We start from the raw sequence: 12,849 nt of genomic DNA, 5'->3' as shown, positions 1-12,849 counted from the left end.
TGCTAACACCCCAAAAGAACTCTCTTTCTAAGCTCAGGAGGCTGCACAGGACCAAAAAGATGATCCTGGACAGTATTTTGGTTTGTATTTCAAGCTGACCTTACCCTAAACTCTATAGTAACATAAATCAACAGTGGAAAAACATCAAGTCCTCAAGTGCCCATAAAACATTCCAAATCCCTGGATTTAAGTGGCTACAGTCAGCTTCTAGAACTATTCCCAGACCTAAGCTGATACCATACATGATGCTGGTAGACAAATAAAAATTTCCTTAATTAAATTCCATCTGAAACACCAGGGAAAGAAAGAAGGCACTACAAGTTCCTCACAGGTCAGTGACATTCTTTGAAAACAAAAGAACTACTCTGTACCTGAGTAATTTAGAATGGCCTAAGGAAAATTTTATTCCCCCCTCCCCCTCAAGTTGTTTCAATATCTTGAAACATTTTGGAAGAAAACCTAATACAAAAGCAAACAAACAAAAAAAATCCCAACCAAATTTAAAAACCCAAACAAACAAACAAAAAACAAAACTCAAACAAAAAAACACAACAGCAACAACAAAAGGCACCCTAGGAAAACAATATACCAACACCTTACCAGTGATAAAGGCACAGATCAACTTTATTTCATGTTTCCCAAACATTCCTTTAGAATAATTCTGAAACTTTTTCAAGTTGCTGTAATTTTCTTTTTAAAGTTCCAAAATATTTTACTGCAAAACTCTTTTCTTCTTTTAGTAAATGGGACCATATCTATATCTCAAAATGTGACCTTCAGAAATTGGTATCTCAGTCAAAAAACCCCCAACCAACTGCCGAAATCCTGAGAAATGCATAACTCAGACCAGTTTTCTCAATCATAGAGGAAAAAAAAATGGTAGCAATACAAAATATCATTGGAAAAGACCAAGCAGATCTTATACTTAAAAGACTTCTCCAAACAGGCACACAGGAGAAACCAGTGGCTGAACTGGAATTTCCATTCCTTAAGAAACCTGTATCTTTTAACATTTATTTTATACCATACCAGGTAGATGTGTTGATATGTCAACATGTTTAGCTATATAAATCATTTCCAAAACATTCCATTCATAAACATACAAATATTTTGTTTACACACACCATATTTTTAACCAGAACACTGTGTTGTCCCAGAATGAAAGCCTTGAAATTGAATTGACATTTAATTGCATCTGCTCTATGAGCTATAGGAAGCTCTAGGCCAGCAATCCTTCGCTATGTGCTGTCCCCTGTAACTGTAACAAACATCTCCTAAGAGAACCTGGCACTACAGATTCCACATAATGGTCAGAACAGAGACATTGTGTCCAGAGAAAATGTTCATAGAGAAATATCATTCATAAGAGCACGGGGTTAGAAGGCTCCTAACCTGTGAAAGGCATTCTAAAGGTGTTTGTTGAACCAGCTGGAAATCACATTTCTGTTTCCTCACTACAAAACCACAAGAGAATCCCAATAGACAAAAAAAGATGGAAGACCCCATGGCACTCCTAGTGACACCAACAAACCCCTAGTACGCTACAGGAGAAAAGCAACAGACCATCAACAAATCCTTTCTATCAAAGTGCTGACAAAATGGCAATCTAAAACGCAGAAAGAAATTAGAAAAATCTTACTCACTTTTCCAGACTGAATGATACCCACAGGACTAACATAACCTTTCCTAAAAAATAAGCCAACTAAAAAACAATTTACAAGCTCCATGTTTTAAAAATCAAATAAAAAAAAAATAAAAAAAAGTATTTCCAGTAAAGTTGTTATCATTTTCTTACTTTCTTGTCCCCTCCACTAGAAAAGAAAAACATAAAAAAGCACTAGAAAGTTTAATGAAGCTCACCTAAAGTTCTATGTTTCAATGCATTTCACCTGGAAAAACTGAAAGGACAAATGATTGTGGGGGCTGATGATCATGATCATAAATAGGTCACAAATAACTACAGAGTGTACCCAACCATGTAACAAAACATTAAATCACTTTCTTAGTACATAAGCAAGATGTATTGTCTTCCTATAAATACCAAGCTAGTACTTCATACTATGTACTCAAATCGCCCCCACTTCTCTAAGACCAAGAAAAGAATAAAACAAAAGCCAAAGCTTGGCTGTTTCTCTTCACTCACCATACCTGGATGAGCAAAATTACCAGAGTTGGACATTAAACAAATTGCAGGGTATTTTTAAAGCCCCTAATTACACCATCATATATCTGCACAAAAAAGTTGGCATTATCTAATGTCTTTCAAGAGATTCATCCCGATAAATTAGAGATTTATAACCTCTACATATCTTATTCACAGATTCATTTTGAAAACTCAAGCATCATACACAATCAAAATGGTATTTAATAGCATATGGCAAGAAATTGATGGAATGTTGACACACTTCACATTTCCGTTATTTGCAAATATGACTGGAGTATTTTGCAAATTACTGTCTTCCTCTCAGATTTTTAGCTTCTGAATAATATTTTCAGAATTGCATTTTTTCTCTTCAGAATTATATTTCTCATCAAAAAATTATGGAACATTATGATATTTCACTTGTATACCAAATGGCAGATACCAAAAAAGGTTTAGGTTCATGTTGAAAAATGGGGCTTTTTTCACCTATTACCACTTGTTGTTTTTCTGAAAAAAAAGGGGAAAAAAAAGAAAAAAAACCCAAATCCCCCTATTTTTTACTAACAGCTACATTGAGCATAAATGCACATATCAGGTCTTTAACAATCTCCAGTGATTTTCAGTCCCCAATGATACATACATTTCATTCTTTACATTAAGCAATACATGTTTATGTCTAACTCAAAAGTCATATCAAATAATCACAAGTGCTCTAAAGTCTAAAGCTTCAATTGACTTACAACTAAGAATTACTTTTGACATAAAAAAAGAAATGCAGCTGTATTTTCCAGATGAAAAAATACATTTTTTTTTCCAGATGCACAGTATCTATCACATGGATACAGCTTAACTTAATTCCCTGAAGCAACTAATAGGAGCAGGAGAGTATCAGACAATACTAAGCAACTAACTGGATATTAATAAATGCTTAACATAAATATATATTTCACATGCCAAAAAAACCACACAATTTTAAGCAGCTGCAGAAATTGAGCAGGCTGTGTTAGTAAGGAAAAATGCCCTACCCCATCTACTTACTAGCATGCTTATCTGCAAGCATTATAAGGCTGTTAGAAATATCTCTTCGCCTGTAAAAACACACCACTTTGGCTTCCACATTCCCATTGGCAGTCTACAAAAGAAAGAGAAAATCAAGTGAGGATGTATCCCCCCTCAGCTGAGTATTACAAATTAAACGCTCTCTGCTTGGAGTCCTCCCTCATGTCAGTAGTTCTCACATGATCAGCCAAGCTGAAATCAACAGAATTACTCCATAAATAAAATCTTCTTGAGAGAGGCCAGCATCAATTTCAAACCAGACAAGAGGATTAACTAAAATTACTGAGTCCTCGGAATTTGTATTTTGTTCAGGTGTTCAGAGGTGCAATGACATCATGCTAGCATAAAAATCCTTCAGAAATGTTAGAATCTTGTGAACATTTCTTTATAATCCAGCTTTAGACAGAAATGTATATTTCAAAGTACTCTAGCATTTTTTCAGAATCTCACTTAATATAACATTTATTGAAAAAGTAACAACTGCTCCTAAAATAAAAGATCTGTTTAGTTCAGTGTTGTTTCCATGACTCATTATGGGGACCATAATGTTCTATAAAGAATTTACTAATATTTGTAGAACTGCATCCTCCTCCTTGAAGGGTACAAAAGTACTTTTTTACCTTGAATTACGTACTTAATACTAAAAAGTATAATGTTTTTATAAAGTTTCTTACCAAAAAAAAAAAATTATTGTCCCTGGTAGAACAATAATCAAAGCATTTCATTACATATTTACATAACATCTCCACATTTGCTCCATACATTTAACACATGAAAACAAAACATTCACATTCAAGATGTCTGGACTACAACCTCCAACCTCTCTTTAAGAAAAAAAAAATCAATACATGACTCTGTTTTACCCTGCACAAGCAAGATTAAATTATAGCAGTGCAGTTTAAAGATAATAAAGATTACATTCAATACATGATTGGAATCATGTCAATTACCGTGAATAAAAAATTTTCTTCTCCAATAAAAGTCAAAAATTATTTGCCATGCACAAGCTCAGTGAATGTTGTGTTGGACAGCACCAACAGTTAATGTGGTTGATGTCTGCTATGGCATAGTGCTGTGTTTCATTAATAAGAAGAAAACCACTTGCAGGTTACCAATTTTTTCATTTACTTTCTGACCACTGGGGAAAAAATATCTTAATCATTACTTACATCATAATAGGCATTTTAACAATTAACTTTTGATGTAGTGTATCAGTAAGTTTTAATAGTGCTTGAGGGAAAAGTAAAAAAAATACAAAAATAACAAAAATAATAAAAAGCCATAGAAACTCCACATTATTCTTAGTAGGGTCAGAGTGAAGAAAAATCATCATGCCTTCCCCAGAATGACAGTCAATAGAGCCTCCATTTTTTAGAAAAATACACTCAGGATAAAGACAGAGAACAGAGTCTGTACTTTATCCAAAAGCCCATTCTTCATTCACAGCTGCCAAGAGGCAGAGCAATAAACAGCCACAGAAGTCACATATTCTGTCATCTGATCACTGCAAAGTCTCGCTGGTACCTTCCAGCTCTTCAGATGTCTATCTAAAAGCAGACACATTACATGATGGCTGTCATTCCAGATGGATTCACAGTGTCATCGTCAGCCAGAGAATTTAATTCATTCATGTCTCCAAGAATTCATAGAATTTGTTAGAAATTTTTTGTAGCAGAGTAATCCTGTTCACCAGGAATTAGGTGTTTCCTTAGGTAAGAGGATATCAGAATTAGAGGATATAACATAGCAAGTTTTCAGCAAGCACCAGAAACCGCTACTACAGTAAAAATCTTAAGGGGTAGAAATAATTCTCAGGTTTTAACAAGCACACTGACTGTTGCCAAAGGTTAAGAAAGAATCTTTGTACCTTGTTAAGTTCTTCAATTCTCCTAATGAGATATGGATTGCTGGAAGAATTTTCAAAATAAACATAATCTGCAAGGAAAAAAGGAAAAGTCACTGAAATACCAAAAGTTATGTAAAGACTTATCATTATTAGTGCAAAAATTTTCTTCTAAACCTGGAAGTTTTCAAAGGGCTGAGATTTCTTCATAAACCTTGGGACTGTGATGTATTTCTACACTGAGATTTAAGATAATTTGTTCCTAAATTCTGGTTTAAACTGCACTACACCTGCTTTAACAACCATGCTGGAAAAAAGTTCAATGGTTTGTGTTGAAGCTGACACTGTAATCCAGTAATCCACACACTTCATAAATCTTGACAGGGAAGGAGCAACTTCTCACAATCAATTAGGGAAGATTTAAGACCTGAGCACTTCAGTGAGTTTCTATATTACAGAGATTAACATTTCTGTAAGAGATGACACGTCATATTTATTATCAGGTGCTGTGGCAATGAGCAAGGTTCCAATGAGTAATGGATGTTTTATGATACTTGCTCTTGTTGTTATCTCTGGCCAGTAAGATGCAAACAATATTAAGCAGGAATTGTCATGAAATTAGCAAGGATGTTGGAGGACAATGTCTCTTTCAGCATCATTAATATAAAAATATTTTCATGGAGTGAATGGAAATTTACTCATATCCTGAAAGCTACTCCCATGCAACGTACACAGAATTGACAAACAGCGCATTTCCTTCAATAGTTTTCTGAAAAGTTAGTTTTGTCCAATGAAAAAGTACCCATCAAATGTCAACCACACTTTAAATTTGATGTTGGACTTCTGCACCGGGCACCCTTCCAACTTTATGTTTAAAAATCGGATGAGAAACTGCAACAATGTATAAAAGTCTTCTGCAACACTTTGACACTACAATACAATGAAAAGGAACTTCAGGTAGTTCTAATGAAAGAACATGATCTCTGGGTAGTGCTCACGATTGCTCATTAAGATTACAACGAAAAAAAAGAGAATTGGTGACCTAAGAGGTAAACCCTACCCGCTACCTGCTCAGAGAAGGATTACTTTCATGAGTAAAGGCTGATGGGACTACAACCTAAATGCCCTAATGAGGGAGCATGCAGATGGAAGATTTGTGGCTCTATCAGCATATCTCAAAACATTAGCAGAAAGCGATTCAAACTATTATCACCCCTCATTTCCACACATCCTCCCTCTCAGCTCTGGCTGTTAAGAGAGCAGGAGGATGGAGCGATTTTTGAGCACCCAGTACTGCACACCTAACTTGAGCGGTGCACCTGAGCCACAGCACTGGGCACACTGCCACGTTCGTTCCCTCCGTGAGCGAGCCAAAATTATCCGTGTCATTTTCGACAGGCTCGGGGTGGGAAGACAAATGTTTGCCGCGTTTTTCACCGCCTAAATGCCCTCTCCCCCCCGCCCTTCTCCAAGAAGTCACGTATCAGGGCGCTCCTCAGGGGTCACGGCGGCAAGCAAGGGAAGCTGACAGAAATCCCCCGGTTACGCAGCGGGATTAATTATTTATCCCCGGCAGACCGAGGAAGGCGCGGAGAAACTCCGCCGTGAGAGCGAGGGAGGGCGCGGGGGCAGGGGAGCGGCACGGAGGGAAGCGCTGCCCGGGGTGGGCTCGGGCTGCCCGTGCGCGCCGCCCCGCACTGCACCGCGCCGCCAGGGCCCGCCAGGCCGCGGCGGGGCCAGCCCGGCCCGGGGGCGCACGGCCGGGCAGGCGGCCCCTCGCTCGCCCCGCGGGGCCCCTCCGCCGCTCTCCGGGGAAGGAGGCGAGGCGCAAAGGGCGGCCGTGCCCGGCCCGTGGCGCGGTGCGGTGCGGGGGCTGGAAGCCGGCGGCGCCGCTCCCCCCTTCCCCGCGGAGGGCGGCGCTGCCCTTCTCCTCCTCGGCGGCGGGGGCCGGGCTCCCACCCGGCGCACGGGGCTGGCGGGGGAGGAACCTGCGTCCTCCGCCCCGCCGAGGGCCCGGCGACCCTTTGCCGGACCGGCTGCCTCCTCTCGTCGCCCGCCCGGGCCCGGCCGCCCCGCTCGGGACGGCGCCAGCCCGAGGGGCCGGGGCGCCTCTCTTAGCCCCGGCGCGGCGCGCACGGCCCGCGGCCCGGCGGGGCCACCCGGCAGTGCGTGGTGGGCTCCGGGCGGGCGCCGCCGCGTCCCCACATACCTCCCACTCGGTACATGTTGGCCGCCATGTCTGCGCTCTGCGCCGCCCTCCTCCTCCTCCTCCTGCCGCCTCTGCCGGGCCGGGCTGGGCAAGGAGGGAGCGGCTCCCGCCGCCGCCCCCCCGCGCCGCGCTCGCCCCCACCCCGCGCCGCCACCCCTCCCCGCCCGGGCGCAGGACACAGCGCCCCACGGGGCCGCCGCCGCCGCTTCCGGAGCCGCCGGCGGGGAAGGGGTTAAACGGGCGCCCCCGGCGCTCCCCCCGCGCACCGGCCCCGGGGCGGGTCGCGGGCAGGGCCCGGCCGCAGGTGGGGTGGGGCGGCCCGGCCGGGCGGTGCCGGGGGAGCTGCGGGTGCGCGGCCACGCTCCCCGCCGTGCCCGAAGCACGCCACGTTTTGCGGGCGCCCGCCGCATTGTCCCGCTCCTCTCCGACCATCTCCGGACCTGGGGTTTTTTGGGGGTTTGCCTTTTCCCCGGAACGGCCGAGGGATCGCTCCCCTTTGGCAACTCTTGAGTAGTATCCCAGAAAAAGTTTGTTTCTTGCGCAGCACCTGTTGGTGATGTGTTTGGCGGCCCCTTTGTTCCCCTCCGGAGCGCGGTCCCACGGGAGGCTCCGGCGCCCCCAGCCCGCCCTGGGCACGGTGCCTCTCCGAGCTCTCCGCCGTCCACAGGACGCAGCTTGCTCGCAACTGGCAGCGCAGAACATCTACGACTGAATAAAGATAAATCTAGCAGCTCGTCTAGGAGGCAGGAAGCGTCGAAAGAGATGCTTCCAAATCATCCGATGAGAGAGATGTTTCAAAAACATCAATATGATGTAACATGAAGCCATTTCCCCTGTTTATACAAAGTTCACAACGTAAGAAACAATCCATACACGTCACAAAAAAATTGATCCTGCTGTAGCCTTGGAAAAAAAATGCCTGTTATCATCTTCCTGAAACGAAGGGCATGATTTATTATTTGCTTTATGTCCTGGATATTTATGCGTGCGTTACCAAGTTAAAACTTCACTTCATCCTCAGCTACGGGAAAATGTGTTGATTAGAAGGAGGATGATCTTCCCTGGTGTTTCACACGATTATATCCTGTCTTTCCTTTCTCCTCTCAGCAAATTTGGGACTATCAAATTAAGTTTTTGTCCACTAGGACGCTTTTAATTTCTCAAGCGACTACAACTTTGTGTCAAAACGGCAACTGAGAAGCGAATTTCTGAAACACATGTAACAGGTATATGATACAGTAATTTATTTTTCTTTTAAACACAGCGGCACATTCAAGCCTTGAAACGAAAAATGGGGAATTTTCCTCTGTTGAACATCTGTGGGAGCTGAAAACAAGTCGGCAGAAACTCCTTGGGAAATACCAACTCTGTCCAGACGGGTATTTCCAGAGGCACAATAATATGACCTTAGCAGAGACCTGAGGTGTTACTTTTACTCTCCTGTTTCACTGCTTGTGTAAATGAAACAGGTAAAACTTCCGAGGCAAGAGAACAGTTAATTCAAACAGTTTGTTTGTCACAGCCATTACAAATTAAATAAAATGCCTCCAAGCTCTTTTCCTCATTTTAAGTCTGCACTTGGCACATTAGGGGGATTGCCCTCACTAGGAAGTTTACAATGTCCCCTCATCCCGCAAGGAGTGGATTTGGACAGAAGGAGGCCGTTGCTTCCATCAGCTGAAGGCGTGGCCTGTGGAAGAGGAAGGCAGCTCCTGAAGATGCAGAAGGTGAGAGAGCAGCCCAAGGAAGCCCATGGTCCCAGCCTGTCCTTTCAGGTGGACAGCCTGAAAATAGTTAGAAAACCACCCTTACTTCCAGCTGTCAGACTGAGGCTGCATCACAGAGCAGATACAGAGAAATAGTGACATTTATCTACCTCAGTACCAAATCACTGGGCCCTCTTGTTCACAGAGACACAGCTCACACAGTCAGCGCCAGCACAGCCCGAGGTGTTCCGTACATCCATAGGTCACTGCTTTGGGAGTGGGCACAGCCAGCTAGTGGATACAGAGTTGCAGCACTGGCAGTACTTTTTTCTTTGGTGTAAGATATACAAAAGCCTGGATACAGTTTATTTTCGCTCTCTCTCAGTGTACAGAATGGGAAAAATTAAAGTTATGTAAACACCTTCATTTTTCTAGATTTAATAAAATGGAAAACTCTTGCTTCAACTATAAGACTGTTAAGGAAAAAAAAAAAAAAACCCAAAACAGGTAAGAGCCTTGTCTTTACTTGATATATGAACTGTGTTTAGCTATAGACTGAGATAACATGTGCTGTTGAAAGAAACCACATTTCTGTAGCAACTTGAATTAAGATGCAGGACAGATTACTCCTATTGGAGACACAGGTTACCTGAGAGCTTCATGTTACAATTTTCTTTGCTGTGCCACCCTGAGCAGTCCATCCTTCCTCCTCATGGTCCTCCAAAGAAAAGCCAAGAAAGAAAGAATGGAGTGTTAAAAGGATAATTTTAAAGCCTAGACTAGTTCCATGGTCCAGGCTGGCCAGCTGCCCCCATGGTGAGCAAGATCAGCAGTTCCTGAAAGAGATGGACATCAGGCACTGAGAGAAGAGATGGCTGAGAATCTTTCACAGTATTCCCACACAGTGTCTATTGACTTATCCGGGCTGCACCCTCTTTTTTGGCCTTTTCTCTTTAGTCTCATCAGATGCACCTAAATCATGTCTATTACATATCCATAAGGTTAACTGGAGCTATACAATTTTCTAAATGCATTTAAAAGAATGCTATTATGAAATAATTTTTTTCCATTAGAGATAGTACAAAAAGTTTCACCTTTTCTTCACAGGCAATTTAAGGCTTCTTTATTACATGTGAACAAAGGTAATGGGAATCTGCTATCAGAGAATTTTATTCCTGAATTTTCATTTTTCAAATTGAATTTTCTCATTTTCCACTATTGCAGAGCCAAGATGTTTTAAAAAGTTTTTAAAAGTTCTGACAATTTCATCCTTTCATAAAGTAATGGAATAAGAGAACTTCCATTTCAGCTGTCATACAGCATCCAACTTTTGTCCATAGAATTAAATTTCAAGGTTTCCCAATTTCATAAGTTTCTTAATTACAAAAAGCCTGAATCTAAACAATACCAACCTTACCAATGAAACATGTCCAACCTGTAAGCTTCCTCACAAAAGATACCAGAACTGAATACAAATCTTCATAAATTATTTGATTGTTAATGATTATACTGACAGTCAAGAGGACTAAAGTAAGACATATTGATAGAGGGGTGAATTTCAGATTGAAATACTTCAGAATCTTACAGGTAGGAACATCTTAGCGAAATTGACAAAAACATTGAAGAAGGAGTTTCTTGAACCTTCATAAAAAATGTTCACCTTCCCGTAGAGCTTTCATAGAGACTCACCCTTGTGCTAATGCAATAGAAAGGAAAAGACTTTTCCCATCCTTGGCCCTTACCCATGGGACCCTAGAGGGTTTGTTGGTTTGTTTTATTTGCACAGGTAATTTTGAAGCACAGGAAACATGCAACTCTTCAAGAGTATGAGTTCACACCAAGGAAATCCAGCTCCCTTGCTAGTAAAACTTTCCCACAACAAATAAACTGGCTGCATGCACATAATCCATGCAAAGAGTTTAACAAATTACAAGGGACAAATGATCATTTCTTATCAGCTTAAACTGATCTACCTTGAGATTAAATCACCACCACCAAGGACTGGGGTAGTTTATGGACTTGCCCCTTAGCTCAAAAATAAAATGCTGCTTGTACAAAGTCAGTGTGAACAAACATGCCAGCTAACACAGTCACACATTGATCAGACTGACTTACAGGCAACTAACAATACAGGCACTTTTATTTTTTTTTTAAACACAAATATGCACCATAGCTTGCAAAACCTCATTAATGAATTTATAGCAGAGACAGAATTCATATTGGTGTCACTTAATTAGTCACAAAACAAAAATATTTTTCCACACCAATATTCATGATTATATTTATAAAAAACCTTATATAACTGCCATTTTGCAACAAACATTATATAAGGTAGGGTTGTTTTTTTTGTTTGTTTGTTTACAGAAATACAAAATTGAGTGTTTGTTATCACAAGCAATAGAAACTTTTAGCTGCCTCTACAAAACAGAAACTAGGTGCAATCTGTAAGAGATGCTTTCACACCAACTTCTATAAATCAGAAAAAAAAAACCCCAAATCTCTCACAAGAGAAAATCATCTGCTCTTGGCATCAGAAATAACGTCTTTTTATTGACTCTGAGTCAGATCCCTCAAGAGACTCTTAGTTAAATTTGTCACTTTTTTCATTAAATATGATTTAAACAATAGCTTAAAGCTAATTGCTGAATTACTAGTAGTCTGCAGCTCTAGATGCTGAATCCAAATCTTAAAGTCATAAGAATTCTGCTAAGTCAATGTGCAGATAAAAATGGTGCTTTTGGTTGGCAACAAGTTATTAATTGAAAGGGTAGGAAAAACAGATCTCAGGAAATGTTTTTTCAATAAGTATCGCAGTGTTATATAGATTAGTGCTATAGCCTACCAAATGGAACTTTGACAATACACACAATTTCATTTCCTATAAGTCATACCATTCAATCAAGGTTTTCTCTTTTCTTTTTTTTTTTTTTTGGGAGGGGTGGTTGGGGGAGGGTGTGATGTGGGGTTTTTTTTTGTGCAAAATAAGTCAGATCCAGACCTATACGTACCTGTCTTATTGTTATGACTGAATTTGCTTTAATGAAAACCAGTCCATTGCAATGAAAAAATTGCTTTAGGTTTGAGGGAGGAATGGTAGAGTAAGGTTTATTACCAATCTTCTACTAGAGGCTAGACCTATTTCCTCCACTCCAGAGGCATAGTGCCGCAATAGGACACGAAATAAAATGACATGCACATTGGGACCTCTAGGGTAAAAAAGAAGGGAAGTTTATTTTCAAACTCCAATATTTATAGATTTTCAAAAGTGACAGTGGATTGGAGGACGAAATTGCCACCTCTCCAATGACACTGGTCAAACCAACAGCCCATCAATTTTCTCTTCCTCCAGAAAAGAATGCAAAACCAATCATTATTTACATAAAAGTGCGTGAGAAACTCCATTACAAAAATGTAAACATCAGAAGGCTTAGAAGAACTTAAAAGAACAAAACAATAGAATAGCTCTCAGTTTTGATAATAATTCCAGCAACAAACTAAATATTTTATATTTCTAATCAGATTAAAAAAGAAAAAATAAGATTTACCAATCTAGAGCTTTTGTTAGAACTACCAATGTACTTTCCAGTCCCCATCTTAATGGAAAAAAAGCCTGCAGCTCTAGGATTCAGTTTTGTACCCCATTCTGTTTTCCAGTTTTAGACAACTCATGGGTTTATGTCTAGTTTCTGTTCAAGTCCATGCAAATTTTGTGGTTGACTCCAGTGGAGCTAAAGCAGCACCATTTATATAACTTTTTATCTTTGACACAAGCAAGGTTGCAAATGAGAGCAGTTGGAAGCACACTGGAGCATTGCAGACATCTGCAGCACTCTGAAGTGAAGCCATTTTGGGCTTCAACACAATACTGGATAGATATTAAACACTCCAT

The 12,849-nt window shown here is 41.0% G+C and overlaps 1 protein-coding gene across 1 annotated transcript in view; it reads right to left on the bottom strand.

Annotated features, from left to right (window-relative positions):
- MTA3 (metastasis associated 1 family member 3) overlaps positions 1-7,385 on the bottom strand; it is a 137,103-nt gene extending 129,718 nt beyond the window's left edge. The window contains exons 1-3 of the mRNA XM_059841159.1: positions 7,255-7,385; positions 5,070-5,137; positions 3,182-3,275 (exon numbers count right to left, since the gene is read on the bottom strand). Coding sequence (XP_059697142.1) covers positions 3,182-3,275; positions 5,070-5,137; positions 7,255-7,282 — 190 coding nt within the window. The 5' untranslated portion in view covers positions 7,283-7,385. The remainder of the gene's footprint in view (positions 1-3,181; positions 3,276-5,069; positions 5,138-7,254) is intronic.
- Between the last annotated feature and the right edge of the window lie 5,464 nt (positions 7,386-12,849).

Source organism: Haemorhous mexicanus, chromosome 3 (assembly GCF_027477595.1).
Source record: "Haemorhous mexicanus isolate bHaeMex1 chromosome 3, bHaeMex1.pri, whole genome shotgun sequence".
Lineage (NCBI taxonomy): Eukaryota > Metazoa > Chordata > Aves > Passeriformes > Fringillidae > Haemorhous > Haemorhous mexicanus.
Note: the sequence above shows the minus strand (reverse complement) of the source record. Positions and strands in the feature narration are given on the sequence as shown.